General features: G+C 42.0%; 1 protein-coding gene across 1 annotated transcript in view; it reads right to left on the minus strand.

Annotated features, from left to right (window-relative positions):
- Positions 1–5,261: 5,261 nt before the first annotated feature.
- LOC107602462 (probable glutamate receptor) overlaps positions 5,262–19,261 on the minus strand; it is a 31,600-nt gene continuing 17,600 nt past the window's right edge. Inside the window, exons 5-10 of the mRNA XM_016294963.1 lie at positions 18,381–18,607; positions 18,151–18,248; positions 14,365–14,582; positions 13,072–13,291; positions 12,590–12,834; positions 5,262–5,501 (exon numbers count right to left, since the gene is read on the minus strand). Coding sequence (XP_016150449.1) covers positions 5,406–5,501; positions 12,590–12,834; positions 13,072–13,291; positions 14,365–14,582; positions 18,151–18,248; positions 18,381–18,607 — 1,104 coding nt within the window. The 3' untranslated portion in view covers positions 5,262–5,405. The remainder of the gene's footprint in view (positions 5,502–12,589; positions 12,835–13,071; positions 13,292–14,364; positions 14,583–18,150; positions 18,249–18,380; positions 18,608–19,261) is intronic.

Raw genomic sequence — 19,261 nt, forward strand, 5'->3', positions numbered from 1 at the left:
TACACATATATATATTTATCAGTCTGGCGAGTAAACGCAAAAATTTACTAGCCAATGGCGATTCAGTTGCCAAGGTGTTCGTAGAGGGCTGTGTATATAATTTTAATGCTATGGCCTTTGTGTATATATTTAAAGATGTGCATCTTTAAGCATGACAGTTGAAATGAAATGGTAACACTTTAAAATAAGAGTCCATTTGTAACATTAAGATTAACGAAAGCTGTGCAATGAAAGTATTGTTCCTTGTTAGAGTGTGTTAATTTCAACATTTTTATTATTATTATTACTACTACTACTAGTATGGTTCAGTACTGTTTTTTTTAATAAAGCACTATTTTAGTTTTTGTTCAGTATCCATTTTAAAAACTATCGGTTAATTAATCGGTATCGGCCAGTGTGGTCCAACCTAGCTATCGGTATCGGCAAAATCCACTATCGGTCGACCTCTAGTAAAAACTAAACTGGACCCACAACCTGCTAGCATCGTTGCTAATAGACTAGATACAAGATGTATACAAATCAGAAGCGTCTAAAAGGTACAGAAGCTAAAACAGACTGTTTTGGAAATTGAGGGTGGAAATTGCCTAGAAAAACTACATTTGACAAACCTGCTTGTAGAAGACAAAACACACAACGTTTCCGACTGTAACTCTCTCTTCTTATTTAGAAATAAAGTGTTGCTCAGTGAAAACAATGCACTGAGCTTTTATTGTTGAATTGCCATCTCATCTCAATACTAAAGACACATGAGGATCAGATTTGTACAGCTAGCAGCTCTTAATATCTGTATTACAGAATACAGACAACATTTAACAACAGCTGGTCCCAATATCATCAAATATAAACCCAGTGACCCAGCTATGAGCACTGGTCAGGCTGATTAAGGATTAAAGACATCAATATTTGTACTGTATACACAGTGGCTCTGTGAAATCTAGTCATTAGCTGTAAGAGTAAGAGAGAGGGTGGAAATTGCCTAGAAAAACTACATTTGACAAACCTGCTTGTAGAAGACAAAACACACAAGGTTTCCGACTGTAACGCTCTCTTCTTATTTAGAAATAAAGTGTTGCTCAGTGAAAACAATGCACTGAGCTTTTATTGTTGAATTGCCATCTCATCTCAATACTAAAGACACATGAGGATCAGATTTGTACAGCTAGCAGCTCTTAATATCTGTATTACAGAATACAGACAACATTTAACAACAGCTGGTCCCAATATCATCAAATATAAACCCAGTGACCCAGCTATGAGCACTGGTCAGGCTGATTAAGGATTAAAGACATCAATATTTGTACTGTATACACAGTGGCTCTGTGAAATCTAGTCATTTCAACAAGAAAGTAACTTACGTGTGAGCAATGCTTCAGACATCGATACGCTATTGGCAATGGACCTTTTCATCAACGTAATTTCGCTTAAATATGACCGCAGCTTTAAAAGAAACTACTCCCATTGACAGTAGAGTCCTTGTGTTTGGATGTATAAGTAGTACCAATATGAAGCATTTTCAAATCAAATCACATCACTATCAATGTAATATCACATTTCAAAATTGCAATATATGTGCATACGTGTATAACAAAAATATATATATGCAAATCCAAATATAACACTTGTAAGAAAACTAATAAAAGATAAGCCATTTTATCGGTTTACTCGCATGTCATGTGATCATTAGACTAAAATCTCAGGGGGTATTTCAACTTAAAAATATATAAAAATCTATGTTTGAGGGTTTCAGCTGTCAGAAATGTTTGGGGAACCCCTGCTGAAATTCATTATTCACTACAGTGCTGCGGTTACAGTTACTTTCATAAGGTCTGATCTACTTTGGGCTTTAGTGAGGAACGAGGCGTTTTAAACCGAGCTTTATGTGATTATGTTGTAGATGACTGGAGGCAGACTCAGCTGATGAACACCGGTTATTTGTGTGTGCTGTCAGCGCTAACAGTTAGCCGTGCTGCTACTGAACCTGGATGACGGGAAGTCAAGTCAATGACAACATTACACTCTTTAACTTAGTTATGTTTATATGATCGCTTATGAATCATGCGTCCTACATAACAGATCTCTCGTGTACCCAGCAGTGAATCATGCTAGTCATACTAATAAAAACAATAACACCAGGTGACTTTATCATGTTAGCACATCTTCGTTCTCCTGCTCAATCAGCTGAGCTTCATACTGTCAAACACTGAAGCGCCTTCCTCCGCATTATTACAGATGATGATCGGTATGTGCGGATGATTGTCGGAGACCATCAGCTGAGTTCATGTCTGCTCGGCCTGTGCTGACGGGCCGCTCACAGCAAACCGCATTGTTATGAAGAACATTAGCATTTCAATTCATGATAGCGCACCGTCGCACGCGGGTACTTACAAGTAGACCCTCAAAGAAATCTCTCATCTGTGACCTGCTGATTTCCTAAACGTATTTGCTGGTAAAAACACAGTCCATAAGCATGAGAACAGCACAAAGCGACAGTCATGAGTGCTGAGGTAAACCAACCGAACATCATCAGCCACACCGGAAGCGCGGACGAACCCCTACTTCCGCTTTCCGTCTAGTCGCCGAATTCACTCCAAATATATATAAAAAAACTACTTATAAAATATAAACGCTTTATTTTTGTTTTGAACATACATATATAGTAAATAAAATGATGGAAAATTGCCATATTACACTTTTATGTTAAATGCATATAATTTAAATATTTAGAATATTAATATACAAAATAAACCCAATAAAACGTGATAGATGTAAAGTTTCTCGCCAAGTTCCTCACAAAATCCTGTGTGAATAAAGTTGATATTAAGATAAAATAGTCAAAGCGTAATATGTTTTTGTTGTTGCTGTTGTTAAAATGTATTTCCCTCAGCTGCTTTTCAGCTTATTGTTGTTACCAACCTTTATGGGAGTTTTAAAATAATGAAATAATTAATCCAGTCTGTTTTGAAAATAATAATTTAAACAAATCTTGTTTTACTTTTTTAAATATCAAAATAAATCTCACATTGGTATTCTAATAAGGTTACTGCAGCAACTCTCAAAATATTTCAACGATATAATTGTCTTATTAAAATAATTGTAATAATGTATCTAGAAATTACTCTTACCCAAAAGGGGAAATTATGTTGTATTTCTGCTGTATAGCCCCACCATTACAGAAGCTGTTGTACAGTAATGAAAAACGCTTATCAAGCATACAGCAGTTTTACAATTGGCCTCTGTGAAATTAAACAAGCATGCAAAAAAAAAGCATGCAAATAAGGACCAAAGAGCGTTCCAAGAGTCAGGGTTAATATGAAGCTGATACATAAATTTGGTACAGCACAATATCTAAGTGCTGTAATGTCTTTGTGAGACACTGTTGTCCTAAAAACGCCATCTCTCTGCTCTCTCTGCTTGATCAAGGAGTCTTGTGGGAGAAGCCACAGAGAGGCCAACGTTCATTTGAAAGAGCTGCAGAATTCAATAGGTGACCCACTCGACCAACACTGCTATGAGAGGCTGGCACAAAGATGCCATTACTCAAAAAGAACCACGTGAATTTGCCAAGAAAACAGTGATTTAGTTCAGTGTGGGAAAAGATTTTGTGGTCCCAAGATAGAACATTTTACTTCAAATTCAAAGCATTATGTGTGCCGTAAATCTTATTCTTGCAGCTAAGAGGCCAATAAAGCTGTGCAGAACTGCAGTGCTAACATCGTGCTATGGAGCTGCATGCTGTTCCTCTTGAGGAACTGGACTTTCTTTTTAGAAATGAAGAATGGATGATGCAAAATGTAGTGAAATACTGCAAGAAAGCCTGTTTAATTTGGCTACAGAATTGAAGCTTGCAAAGAAGTTGATCCCAAACATTGAATAAACACTGGAGTGGCTCAAAAACAAAACAGGTGAATAACAAGGTGAATAGCAATGGTCAGGTCAAAATCTGATCTCATAGAGAATCTGTGGCATGTTTTGAAGTGTCCTCTCACTAACCCTCCAAAAACATGGAGCAAATCTGTTAAGAACAGATAGAGGTAGAATACTTAAAAAAATGATTAAAGGTGCCATTATTAATAAACAAAAATTAATACGGTAAACAAGTATTAAATATGCAAACAGCATATTTTAGCTTTTTATTTCGGTTGAGAAAATTCTCTACAATAAAACAATGACACCCAAAATGAGGAATTGGGTTTTTCTCAAGGTACTGTGTATATATAGTTAGTCATGGGAGAAATTTTGCATGCATCATTTTAGTAATATCACAGTTTTACTCATGGCACACATTGTTCTGCTATTAAAACAGCAAAAGTGCTGATTTTAGTAATCTAGAAATGAGGTTGAATATCTCAGTTTGTTCAGAATTTAGGGCATTCTCAAACTTTTGGGTAATACTGTTTATTTTCTCCGAATCAGTGGTGTACGGGACCAGGCCCCCCATCCCTCATGGTTTTAAAGTATGCACAACAAATAAAATGTTTTCATGAGTTTCACCCTCCCAGTTTTGTTAGTAGTTAATAACTGTTTTGTGGACATAATGAACATTAAGTGATTAAATGCATATGTGTCAGTGCTTTGTTGGGGCTTTGCTTTTTAGGCTTTGTTTTTCTCAGAGGATTCCGGTGTAGTCAGCTCTCCACCTCTGAAGCGCTGACTGAGTTCAGCAGACATCACAGAGCAGCAGGATTTCTGTAAGAAACAAGGTCATTTTCATTTTCAAAATCCATGTGTGTACCATGTGTGTGTGTGTGTGTGTGTGTGTATGTGTAACTGACTCAGGTCAGTTTAGTACATTGGTCTATTTTCATAAAACAAAGCACTCAAACAAACCAAAGCACTCTTTAGTATTTTTTTCTTTAGTATAATTTATAGTTATTAAATTAATTTTTCAAATGGATTTATGAAACTTATCTTCCTTCATTGTCTTAAATGTTTGAATCTTTGGCAGATAGACTATGCTATGCTTTTATTACTAAAAAAGAAAAGAAAAAAAGAAAAGTATACAAACGTTTTTTTTTAAATGTTTTTATTTCTTCACCAATGCTGCTTTTATTTATCAAAAATATTGTATAAATATAAAACAGCAATATAGTGAAATATCATTACAGTCTAAAATAACCATTTTCAATTTTAATATTGTGACGAGAGGGGCGGGGCCGAGAGCCATGGGAACTGAGCGAGGCCGGTGGAGTAAATGCTAATGCGCAACACCTGCGCCACTCACCGGTCTCGAGTCCCACGGAGGAGCTCCGGAAGGCCTCATGGTTTTAAAGTATGCACAACAAATAAAATGTTTTCATGAGTTTCACCCTCCCAGTTTTGTTAGTAGTTAATAACTGTTTTGTGGACATAATGAACATTAAGTGATTAAATGCATATGTGTCAGTGCTTTGTTGGGGCTTTGCTTTTTAGGCTTTGTTTTTCTCAGAGGATTCCGGTGTAGTCAGCTCTCCACCTCTGAAGCGCTGACTGAGTTCAGCAGACATCACAGAGCAGCAGGATTTCTGTAAGAAACAAGGTCATTTTCATTTTCAAAATCCATGTGTGTACCATGTGTGTGTGTGTGTGTGTGTGTGTATGTGTAACTGACTCAGGTCAGTTTAGTACATTGGTCTATTTTCATAAAACAAAGCACTCAAACAAACCAAAGCACTCTTTAGTATTTTTTTCTTTAGTATAATTTATAGTTATTAAATTAATTTTTCAAATGGATTTATGAAACTTATCTTCCTTCATTGTCTTAAATGTTTGAATCTTTGGCAGATAGACTATGCTATGCTTTTATTACTAAAAAAGAAAAGAAAAAAAGAAAAGTATACAAACGTTTTTTTTTAAATGTTTTTATTTCTTCACCAATGCTGCTTTTATTTATCAAAAATATTGTATAAATATAAAACAGCAATATAGTGAAATATCATTACAGTCTAAAATAACCATTTTCAATTTTAATATTGTGACGAGAGGGGCGGGGCCGAGAGCCATGGGAACTGAGCGAGGCCGGTGGAGTAAATGCTAATGCGCAACACCTGCGCCACTCACCGGTCTCGAGTCCCACGGAGGAGCTCCGGAAGGATAAAAGGAGGAGTGATGACAGTGTTGGACGAGAGAGGACCAGGCCTGGATTTTATTTTGTGTTTTGTGTGCGGCAGTCGTCCGCGAGGGGCTGCTGCTTTACTTTCATTTTGTGTTTGTTTATTTTATTAAAGTCTTAAAATATTTGCCGGTTCCCGCCTCCTTCTTCCCGACCTGCGAATGTTGTTACATTGGTGCCGAAACCCGGGAGGAAGGAGGGACACGCTGCCAGAGATACCTCACTGCTGTGGTGAGTCCGCGGTGCCATCGAGCATGGCGGAGCAGTCTGCAGTGATTAAAGGTGCCATTATTAATAAACAAAAATTAATACGGTAAACAAGTATTAAATATGCAAACAGCATATTTTAGCTTTTTATTTCGGTTGAGAAAATTCTCTACAATAAAACAATGACACCCAAAATGAGGAATTGGGTTTTTCTCAAGGTACTGTGTATATATAGTTAGTCATGGGAGAAATTTTGCATGCATCATTTTAGTAATATCACAGTTTTACTCATGGCACACATTGTTCTGCTATTAAAACAGCAAAAGTGCTGATTTTAGTAATCTAGAAATGAGGTTGAATATCTCAGTTTGTTCAGAATTTAGGGCATTCTCAAACTTTTGGGTAATACTGTTTATTTTCTCCGAATCAGTGGTGTACGGGACCAGGCCCCCCATCCCTCATGGTTTTAATATTTGCCGGTTCCCGCCTCCTTCTTCCCGACCTGCGAATGTTGTTACATTGGTGCCGAAACCCGGGAGGAAGGAGGGACACGCTGCCAGAGATACCTCACTGCTGTGGTGAGTCCGCGGTGCCATCGAGCATGGCGGAGCAGTCTGCAGCCATGGAGGCTCGATGCGGTGGGCTGGAGTGAGTTGCCGGGGGGGCGGATGAACTCGCTGTCGGCCGCCTGGGCTGTGGAGGGGTGACTGCCGTCCGTGAGGGAGAGGAGGTGTCGCCGCCGTTCGCCAGATGCCAGAGCCTGCTGCCATCTGCCATGATGGGGAGGAGCAGGGAACGGGGGACTCCTGCCGGCTGCCCGAACCCGGAGGAGCTGTCGCCGTCCACCGGGCGGCGGAGGACTGTCGGGCCGTCCACCGAGGGCTATCCAGTGCCGCCGCCTGGCATCGCGGAAGAGTTTACACAGCTGGTGGAGGGCAGTGTGTCTGGGAACCGGAACAAGATTTTTTTTCCCTCTCTCCCCTCTCTCGTCTCTGTCTCTCCTCATCATTCCGTCTCCTTTTCTCTCGCCTCGTCTGTCTGTCCTTACCTCCAGGTATACCGTGACCGCCGTGATCGGCTCCCCCATAGGGGGGAGGGGGGAGTAGAGCGCAGTCTCGTGAGTACCCCCCGGCCTGTGAGGGGTGATGGGGGTATGTGACGAGAGGGGCGGGGCCGAGAGCCGCGGGAACGGAGCGACGGAGGAGCTCCGGAAGGATAAAAGGAGGAGTGACGACAGTGTTGGACGAGAGAGGACCAGGCCTGGATTTTATTTTGTGTTTTGTGTGCGGCAGTCGTCCGCGAGGGGCTGCCGCTTTACTTTCATTTTGTGTTTGTTTATTTTATTAAAGTCTTTAAATGTTTGCCGGTTCCCGCCTCCTTCTTCCCGAACTACAAACGTTGTTACAAATATATGTATATATATATATGTATATAATTAGCAACAGGTTGATGGTAAGACCTGCTGGGCATTGCTGCCTGACACACCTCCGCCAGTGCCAAATAACCAGCCGCAGGGTCATCAGCTGGGAGCCACCCTTCACCAATGTTTCACCCCTTTAGTCCCAGAACATCTCAGGGTGGTGGGGCAGCAGACAGGGACGTCTCCCTGTTGCTCCCTGCGGCTGGATTTAGATCTCAGGTTCCTATGCCTTGAGGCTTCTCCACACCCCAACTCTTATCATTCCTCCTCAGCCAAAGCCAAAAGCTTCCTTTCTCTGCCTCTTCAGCAAGGCCTTTTACAGCCTTCCTCACCTCGCCAGAGCTGAAACCGATGTCTCTCAGGAAGCGGCTGGTTGACTGGGCCACAAAGCCACGGCAGCCTATCTCCACTGGGTAAGTCGTTGCTCTCCATCCATTTCCCTGGCATTCTACTACCAAGCCTGCATACCGTGACTTTTTTCGCTCGTATGCCTCGTGAACTGCACCCTCCCAAGGCACTGTCAGCTCCTCTAGCATCACCTGTTTGCTCATTTCGGACCATGCCACAAGGTCCGGTCTCAGTTGGGTTTGCGCAATAGAAGCGGGGAATTGCAGCCGCCTGTCCAGGTCTACTCGTAATGACCAGTCACTTCCACTAGCCAGGATTGAAGTCCTGTGCTTAGAAAGGCATTTCTGCACTACCTGACCTGCTGTTACAAATTGGACAGGCTGACTCTTAAGGCTCTGATGCCTCCCGGCTGCCATAATCCTTTCTCTTTCTGTGTATTCTGCCAGCTTCCATAGCACCTGGTCATGACGCCACCTGTAGCAACCCTGAGCCAAAGCAATTTTACACCCGCACAAAATATGGTGGAGGGTGCCCTGAGCTGCATTGCACAAGCTGCAGATTTCTGCCCCAAACCACCATGCCAGGTTAACTGGGCTGGGAAGTGTGTCATAAGTTGATCTAATAATGAAACTTAACCTGGCTTGGGGAATTCTCCAAAGTTGGTTACCTTGGTAAGATGTCAGCCCACTTTGGTCCACTGGCCTTGTTGGCCTTGACCAACAGGTTTCACAAGAAGTCTTTCCTCTTCCAATCTCATCACTTCTGTGACCACTAGATTTTTTTCGCTCCTTTGATGATGCCTTTGACCAGAATTTACATGGCTCACCCCAGCCAAGACCCTGTCTTCCCTCCTGGGTTTTTCCAACCACCTCTTGGTGCTTCAGGTTGGCAATGGCGTTGTCGACACATTCCTCTGCCTTCCACTTCCTACCGGTCTGAACATTGGCACCAGCGTTTCGGACAAAATAGTCACTTGATTGTCTAAGCTTGAGTACAAGCCTGGTCTTCTCCAGCCTGTACCCAAGTGAGATGCTCTTTATTGGAAGCTGAAGAGCATTTATTCCGAACAGTGCTGAATCTGAAAAGCATCACGGCAGACCAAGCCACTTACGGATATAGCTTAGATCCAGCTTTGCCACTGTTGTTGCTATTATTTCACACATCTTCAGCGGCCACATCACACGTTGGTAAAGAGTAAACTGATAGCACCAAAGTTTGTATTTGCCAGGAAGGTAGCTCTGGTCAATTCTCTTAAGGCCATCTTTCAGCTGAGTTATTATTGTAGTTGCCATGTGCTTGTCTGTGAGCTCAGCTGAGTACTCTCTGCCCAATCTCCTTATTGGTTGCTCGGAGAGCACTGGGATTCTCTCCCCTGCCACCTGGAAAGAAATTGTATCCACTTGTCTGCCCTTGCAGACTGAGAGACTGCAAGACTTGGCCGTCTTGATTCTTATTCCAGCCCAGCTCAGCAGCTCCTCCAGCCTCTTGATGAGCCGCTGTCTGGAGCAGGATTGTGATGTCGTCCATGAAGCATCGAAGGGGAGGCAATCGAAGTCCTGCACTATTTTGTGCTCCCATCGCCATGGACCTTGCTCCAATCAAGATTAACTCAAAGGCTGCTGTGAATAGAATGGGGGATATTGAACACCCCATAGCTATTCCCCTGCCAAGTTTCTGCCAGCTGGTTGTGTAGTCCCATAATGAATGGCAGACCTTCAAATTTGCAAAATAGCTTTGAATGATGTTTATAACACCTATAGGCACATAGAAGAAGTCCAGGGCAAAATCAATCAACTGATGTGGGACAGAGCCATAGGTGTTCTCCAAATCCAGCCACACAACATGAAGATCCTTCTTGTCCTTTTTTGTGGACTGGATCTGGTCCCAGATTAATGTTGCATACTCTGAACACCCTGAGAAACCTGGGACACCTGCCTTCTGACAACTTGTATCAATGTAATTGTTACAGAGGAGGAACTTGGTCAGACGCTTGGCAATCACTGAGAAGAAAAGCTTTCCTTCCACTTTCAAGAGTGAAATGCTCCTAAACTGACTGATAACGGATGAATCCCTTTCCTTTGGGATTAAGATGGCCACTGCTCTACACTACTCGGACGGAACCCGCTGTTGCTTCCAGATTACCCTCATAAGCTTCCATAGATGTTTCAGGACTTAAGGGCACCTTTTGTAAAGCTTATAAGGGATGCCATTTGGCTCAGGGGCAGAGCTCGATCTTGCCTTTCTAACTATCTCAATTACCTCGCTCAGTCTGGGTGGTGCTACCTCAAAATGTGTGGTTGGAAAAGCTGGTTGTGGGACATGACCGGGAGACCCAAGGGGATGCTGACTGCTTGTGCTAGTAAATTGTTTTCTTATATACTCCTCAAGGTCTTCTTTTTCCATTGCCAATGAACCACTCTTCTTCTCTTCGAGCAAGTCTCTTGCAACCTTGAAAGGGTCTTTTAGGAATCTTGAATGTTGGCTCTCTTTCATCCTCCTCCGCTTTCTAATGCGCTCTGCCCTTCTAAGTGAAGCCAACTGACTCTTAATTTGATTTCACAGAACTTTAAGACCTTCCTTCTCATATTCTGCTGCCTTTCTGAAAGCTTTTCGCAGAGTTTTTCGCTCTTTCACAAGCTGCAGAATTTCCCTTTCCCTTCTGCTCATAGCTTTGGGCTTGGGCGTCTTACTCCTTGCTTCGCCAACTCTCTGGATGTATTTGTTGTAGATAGTCTCGCAAAATAGACTAATGTTGCTCTTTTCATTCCCTTTGAGATTGTTTATGAGCATTCTTTCCAAGTCATCATCCAGCTTACTCCATGCTGCTTCGTTCTTGGTCTTTGGCCACAGAATTGGCTTCTTCCTTTCTGGTTCTCCTTCTTTCCTTCCATCTTCTCTTACGGGTGTCCTTTCTGAGGTTTTGGAACTCACCAGGCAAATTGTGTTTTGAGGTTCTGATGTACTATAACCGTCGGCCACATTGGGCTCATTAGCACTGTGGTGCTCAACCTGGCTCTGTGCCCTTTTTGTCTCATCTGCGAGTGCAGTGCAAGGTTGCCTCGGGCTATCCCGGGAACACTTCATTTTCCCTTGATGGATCCTCAAACCTCTACGAGATGTAACCTTAGTCCAGCCACAACTGCATGACCTAGAAATCTTCGTATCCATTCCGTTCAATATGTGTGTTCTCTCCTTGTTGACCCTTCTTCCAGCCCACCTCTCGGAGGGCCACTGGGCTGTTGACTCTTAACTGAACTCATAGTTAGCTTGGGTTGGCCTAAAGCCAGGCCTGCAGGAAGGGTAACTAGACTGCCCACCCCACTTGCGGTCTTCCCCGCTGTTAGTCAGTCTTTCCTGACAATCCTCCAGTCTTCCCTGGAATCCAGCTGCACTGCTCTCAGCAGTCACTGGTTTCCCAGAAAATATAATTAGCAACAGGTTGATGGTAAGACCTGCTGGGCATTGCTGCCTGACGTACCTCCGCCAGTACCAAATTATCAGCCGCAGGGTCATCAGCTGGGAGCCACCCTTCACCGATGTTTCACCCCTTTAGTCCCAGAACATCTCAGGGTGGTGGGGCAGCAGACAGGGACATCTCCCTGTCGCTCCCTGCGGCTGGATTTAGAACTCAGGTTCCTATGCCTTGAGGCTTCTCCGCACCCCAACTCTTACATATATATATATATATATACACACACACACACAACACCTATATATATATATATATATATAAAAATTGAAAATGGTTATTTGGTTGGTATATATTTTTTTCTTTTCTATTATTTATTCCAGTGAGAAATCATTCTAATATGCTGGTGCTCAAGAAACTTTGAAAATGGTTGTGCTGCTTAATAAACTGTGGATACCACAATAAAGTATGTGTGTGTGTGTGTGTGTGTGTGTGTGTGTTTGAGTGTTTTAAGGATGCTTTGATAAACAGAAAGTTAAATAGAACAGCATTTATTTTAAGTAGAATTGTTTTTTAACATTTTAAATGTGTTTAGTCAATTTAAATGATCCTAGCTGATCAATTTAATGCGTCCTTACTGAATAAAAGTATTATTATTTTTTTTAATCTTATTGACCCAAAAATGTTTGAATGGTATGTATAATTTTCCACAAAATATTAAAGAGCAAAAACCATATTTATAGCAATAATAAATGTTTCTTGAGCAGCAAATCAGCATATTAGTATGATTTCTGAAGAATCATGTGACACTGAAGACTGGAGTAATGATGCTGGACATTCAGCTTTGATTAATAAAATACATTTTGATCAATAAATTATAATAAATTACATTAAATTAAATGTAAAATTACAATTACAATATATTCAAATAGAAAACAGTTATTTAAAATTATATTAATATTTTAAACTCTTCCAAAAATTTGACTTTATATAGATGTACACACATACATACACACACACACACACACACACACACACACACACACACACATGAAAGAAAGATGATGGATATATAGATAGATGGAAAATGGACCCTACATCCGTATATTGGATTCACCTGCTGAGTGTTAGCGATTTTGCGTGATTTGGCGGCCAGTTCCATTAGAGCCAAGAAAAGCCCCAGTCCCAGACCGAGTGCCAGTAATAAGAAGATTCCCTTCAGACTGGTGGGCTTCAGTGGAGCACTCTTGCCATTTTTTGCCATACAACTGCTGGCCCACCACTTACTGCGGAAATAATCCAGCTCACCAGACTCGCTCAGATGCAGAATGGCAACACTTAGGTTTTTCACCAAAGGAGAGCCTGAGGACATGAACAAACACATACATAGCTGGTGAGACTATGATGGTACCATCCTTTCAGGAAGTACTGTGGTGGTACTATGCTATATCATATATTACAATATTCATGTACCATGTTTACATGAATGGTACACTATGTTTACATGGTACATGCATGGTAGTCAGTGTTAATAAAATTAGACATAAAACCATAAATCATCATGGTACTTTATCTAAAAATGTGTATTTTGAGACTTACCTAAAGGAGCAGCGATGCTGTATCCCCTCATGCCGATGATTTCTGGGGCGCGTGTGAGGTTACAGTATCTCGCCACTGCCAGGTCAAGGGACACAGATTCGCCGATGAAAGCATAGTTGCCTTTCTGAGCCTTGCGGATCCCTTCTTCTGCATTGAGTGAATAGCTCTGGGCATTCTTGATGTGCTCATAGATTCTGTGGTAAGTGGGGTTGTTTGAGTTCTGGTCAAAGGCAGACAAGAGTAAATTATAGTTGACAGATGCTCTCATGTGGGTGCATAACCAACTGACATTAAATGATTCAAGATTCAGATCTAGATTAGTTTGCACAAAATGTAGACTTGAAGTTGCATTACTTATATAGTTGTTAATAGATAGAAAATGACTTTTTTGTCTATACAAAAAAAGTCCATAAATTAAAAAAGTCTACATAGTTAACTTTTTCAAGCTTCAACAAGTGCATAAAGACTGTTCACTTTTTGACAAACCCTTCAAATAAACTCTTGAAGAAACTTTTTTTTTTGTCTTTCGATATCATGCCAGTTTTAATAACAATATTTTAATTAAAGGCACAACATGTAATTTTCACCGCAAGAGGGCGCACATTCAAAATAAACAAATAGACAAAGGCATAGTTTGATGACGCCATGACTGAGTGTGGAGTCATGGGAGTTGTGGTCTTCATCCCCACAGCCGATGCAATCCGACGGGACTCGGGCAGAAATAATGTTCTTGGATGAGCTAATGATTTATTAACTTAGTAGAATGAAGCAGGGTGAGGCTGAAAGCCGTCGAAGTGAAATGAGGCCACTGAACGAGCGTGACACACGGCTCGAAAGCAGCGGAGCTTTTATTATGCCACAGTCGACTGCTTCCGCTCCTTCTGGTCGTGCATATGTGGGGTAAAGCAGCGCTGTTTTATCATACTAGATACATTTGAAAGTTCTGTTATAATGCTACTCTGTGTGGTTGTCACCGGTCTATTAAAACGCACAACATATTAAAGCGTCTTTGGTGTTTCCATGTTTTCTACAAAACAAAATGGAAATTGAGGGGTTATGGCATCATTGGCAGGCGACACAATGACACTATGGACACGGTCCGTGTCACTAGTTAAAATTGCTTATTTCTCTGGATTTAAACATTCTTCGAAACATTTGGGATAATGTAAGTACACAAGTCAGCAAAATATATAACACTGTTCTAGTGGTTTTTAGATATTTTATTAAAAAAAGCTTAAATATTGTGCCTTTAAATTAATCTTTTGATTGTATTAACAAAATTCTGTGTCTTACCTTGAAGAAGGCAAAAGAGGAAGAATCTTTAATGGTGCCATACTCAATCAAGTTTTGATTAGCGAGGTCTTCAAAGCTCTTGATTGACTGTTGCTGGTTGTCTGAATGCAGCCATAAACTGAGGTTGGCGAAGTAACATGCAAGCAGCACTAATGAAAACAGCCACCAGATAGAGGTAATGACCCGTCCCGAAAGAGCCTTGGGGTGAGGACCAGCACCTATGGCAAAATTTATAATGAACTTAAAATTTTTAATAAATTACAAGTCACTGCAGATTTGTTTGTATTTTTAAGGTAATTTAGCAAACCAGGTTCATTGGAAAAACATGGCAACATTTCAGCAAAATAATATTACATTGTTTTTTTTGCATGTTTTGTGACACTTTCAAAGTGAAATGTCCATGGAGTGGCGCTAAAAGCATGTTAAATTTTTTCTCAGACATATAAACATGACGAAGTTTTTGACCTTTGTTGTTGTACATATCATGGGTGAATGGGATTTCACCAAGTACAGCATCTTCCTGGATCAACATTCCAATCAACCAATCAGAGTTGAGGGAAAAGTTTACAGGAAATGTCAGTTTTAGGCTTACAACCAGGGTTAGATGTTTCTACACCCTTGTTATTCAACTAATTTCCCTCTGATTTTAGGGATAAATTATAATGAATAATAAATTATGGGTAGGGTTAGGTAGGTCTATGGTTTTGGACAATAATGGTGTTCCAGGATCAACAAAAGATTGTCTTTTTTTGATTGCAAAATCACTGCAGTTCAGAAATTAAAAAAGTCAGGTGAGTGGTGCTAAAAATGAATGCTCTATCGTGTTTGAACAGAGCCATCCCGGACAGCACGCCTCATCTAACGGGCTTCCAGCTGTTCAGAGCGGATCGTGTCATCAAGTTGTCGGGGAAAACGAGAGATGGTGGATTGTGGTTTTTATATCAGTGAAGGCTGGCGTGTCAGTTTTAAAGAAGATGTGCTGCCCAAATTTGGAAGCCCTCTTTATTAACCGTAAGCCTTTTTATTAGAGTTTTCCTTGTTTATTCTGGTGAGTGCGGCGCATGACCAGCTGGCTGATCAGATCACACACACAGAGCAGCATTATCCGGACTCTTTCATTATCATCGTCTGTGATTTTAATAAAGCTAATCTCACCCGTGAACTGCCTGCATATAGACAGCACATCACATGCCCCACCAGGGACAACAATATACTGGACCATTGTTACACAGTTTTAAAGGATGCATACCACTCTGTGCCCCGAGCAGCTTTGAGACTCTCTGATCACTGTTTGGTTCATCTTCTACCAGCCTACAAGCAGAAACTTAAATCTGCTAAGCCTGTAGTGAGATCTGTAAAGAGATGGACTAATGAAGCAGTGCGGAATTTACAAGCCTGCTTCGACTGCACTGATTGGAGTGTTTTTGAGGCTGCAGCCACTGATCTGGATGAGCTCACTGACACCGTGACATCCTACATCAGTTTCTGTGAGGACAAGTGTGTTCCTTGGTGAAACCTTGGTTCAGTGCAAAACTCAAACAGCTTCGCCAGGCCAAAAAGGATGCCTACAGGAGTGGAGACAAAGCCTTGTACAAACAGGCCAAATGCACACTGAATAGGTAGATAAGAGTAGCTAAGAGAAGCTTCTCTGAAAAGCTGAAAAACTGTTTATAGGCAGCAACTCTACATTAGTGTGGAATGGCCTGAAAGCATCACTAGCTACAAGACCCCATCCCCCAGCACTGTGGAGAATCAACTTTTAGCTGATGGTTTGAATGAGTTTTACTGCAGGTTTGAAAAGCCTGGTCTCACACAGGTAGATATGAGTAGCTAAGAGAAGCTTCTCTGAAAAGCTGAAAAAACAGTTTGCAGGCAGCAACCCTACATTAGTGTGGAATGGCCTGAAAGCATCACTAGCTACAAGACCCCATCCCCCAGCACTGTGGAGAATCAACTTTTAGCTGATTGTTTGAATGAGTTTTACTGCAGGTTTAAAAAGCCTGGTCTCACACCCCACACCTGCTCCGACCATCTCACAACAGAGCCATCAACACCCTCCCCCCTCCACTGCTTCTCAGCCTGCACTTAAGATCTGTGAAGACAATGTACGCAAAGTCTTCAGGAAACAGAAGATAAGGAAAGCCAAAGGCCCAGACAGTGTCTCTCCAGCCTGCCTCAAAGCCTGTGCTGTCCAGCTGCCATCCATCTTCACAAGGAAAAAAAATCACTGGACTAAATGACTACGGACCTGTTGCTTTAACGTCTGTGGTCATGAAGTTATTTGAGAGACTGGTGTTGGCCTACTTGAAGGACATTACTGGACCCTTGTTGGACCCTCTGCAGTTTGCTTACCGAGCAAACAGGTCTGTGGATGATGCAGTCAGCATAGGACTGCACTACATCCTCCAACATCTGGACAAACCAGGGACTTATGGAAGGATGCTCTTTGTTGACTTCAGCTCCGCTTTTAACACCATCATCCTAGATATCATCCTGATTAAACTGACACAGCTGTCGGTGCCCACCTCCATCTGTCAGTGGATCAGCAGCTTCCTGACAGACAGTGAGGCTGAAAACTCACATCCAACACCTGCACCATCAGCACTGGAGCTCCTCAGGGGTGCGTGCTCTCCCCATTTCTCTTCTCCCTCCACACAAATGACTGCACCTCTAAAAACCCCTCTGTCAAGCTCCTGAAGTTTGCAGATGACACCACAGTCATCGGTCTCATCCAGGATGGTGAGGAGTCTGCTTATAAACAAGAGGTTGAGCAGCTAGCTGTCTGGTGCAGTCACAATAACCTGGAGCTCAACATACTCAAAACAGTGGAGATAATTGTGGACTTTAGGAGAAACTCCCCTGCAGTCCCCCCTCTAACCATCATGAACAGCACTGTGGCAGTCATTCAGGTTCCTGGGCACCACCATCTCTCAAGACCTGAAGTGGGACACTCACATATGGCGCTTTTCCACTGCATGGTACGGCTCGGTACGGTTCACATTTGGGAGGTTTTTCACTGGGTACAGTACCTGGTACCTGGTACTTCTTTTAGTACCACCTCGGTTGAGGTTCCAAGTGAACCTTACCGTTAGCAAAACGTGACATGTAAACTCTGCTGATCACTGATTGGCCGGAGAGAATCGTCACTAACTACGTCACTGAACTGAACTGAACTGACACAAACACAACAGAACCGCTAGATTTAAATCAGCACAGCCAGTAAAGGATCGACCGCAACTGTTTTGAACGAGCGCACCTTTTTTAGCAGCCAAAAAGTGGCTGTTTCTTTGTCTGTTGAGGAAGTACAGACGTTCCTCTCATTGATAGCAGAGGAGCAGATCCAGCGAGAGCATGATGGGGCGACACGGAATGAAAAAGTTTTTCAGGAGTAGAGGCGGTGCAACTATAACGACATGTGAATAATCCCGCCCACTCTAAAGCGATACTAAACTGCAGTGGAAACGCAAACCGAGCCGTGCCGTGCCTTACTGAGCCATGCCGAGCCGAGCCGAGTCGTACCACGCAGTGGACTTGTACAACTCCAGAGTGAAGAAACGGGCAGGTAATATCATCACAGACCCCTCTCAAACGTGAGATCTGATGACGCAACCATACCATTTAGCTTGTTTATTTATTGTGACTCATTTTTCATGGGACTTGTGTTCGATTGCTCCGCATCACAAGTATGCTATACTAGGTGAACATTCGCTAAGTTGTTTTGATGTTCCTTTCATTCTAAAGCCTGCGTGGGTGTAAATACTCACAAACATGATTATTATACGCTACCTTGAAGAGTCAGGGCACCTACGGTATACCAAAAACTGTGTGAGAGCGTGAACAAATTATTTTCTGTGTCTGGTTGCTCCCATTCACACGGGCTAATCCTGAAAAAAAAAAAAGTAATTTGGTTTGGCAATTTTTTTGAATATCAATTTAATTATTTAAAATACCTTTGAATAGCATGTAAATACCATCCTACATTTTAAAGTGCCTTGATTTTACGATCCCACCCTTACCGCGACACTAAGAAGATGCAGATGGAGGTCAGCAGGTAGGCGACCAGTACACCCATCCACACTTCAGTGGAGAACAGGTTCAGAAGGCTGAGGAACTGCGAGTCATCAGAAGCTAAGTCTTTCCTAAGGATGAAACTAAGACCCGTCTGCATGAAGGGTATGGTCATGTCCACAGCTGTCTCACGTTTAGCTGTAACAGTTAGAGGTGCCACAGCGATGTCTGCTTCCTGTAGAAATGTTGCAACACACACAAAGAGGATTTCTTTGGATACTTTTGCATCATACATGCAGGCAAGATTTAGTAGAAACAGATGCTTGAATGTGAATGGCATACCATTGCATTTTCATATAAGACAAACACAGAAGTAAATGAATAAAATTGAAATAATAAAGAAACTAACATATTTAAGTAGCATATAAATACAGAAAATTACATAAAGCAATTTTGATCTATTTTTTACAATAAAAATGATCTTTCTATTTGAATATATTTGTAACAGATCGGCCAGGCTCCATCACCACCCAATCACAACGATCCCTCTCACCTGAGTTCTGAGCACCTGCACCTGTCACTAATCAAGCAACTCATCAACCAGCCTGCATAAAAGCACACACCTCAGACACCCTCATTGTCCGGTCTCGTATACACGTAGAGGACTCAATGACTTTGCTACTACTTCCATTTGAATACTTCCTGCATTACTTACCTCCTGTGTTCCTCCTGGTGTCTCCTCGTCTCCAAGTGTCTCCTGTTCCTACTAGTTCCCGGATTGCTGAGGTGTGTGCTCCTCCTGCCTGCATTCCAGCTCCTGTACAGCCAAAGACCCGGATTACCCCGCTCATCATATCCTTCGAACTATTCCCTCACCATCACATCCTCT

Source organism: Sinocyclocheilus grahami, unplaced genomic scaffold, assembly GCF_001515645.1.
Source record: "Sinocyclocheilus grahami isolate Dianchi unplaced genomic scaffold, SAMN03320097.WGS_v1.1 scaffold327.1, whole genome shotgun sequence".
NCBI classification, from domain to species: Eukaryota; Metazoa; Chordata; class Actinopteri; order Cypriniformes; family Cyprinidae; genus Sinocyclocheilus; species Sinocyclocheilus grahami.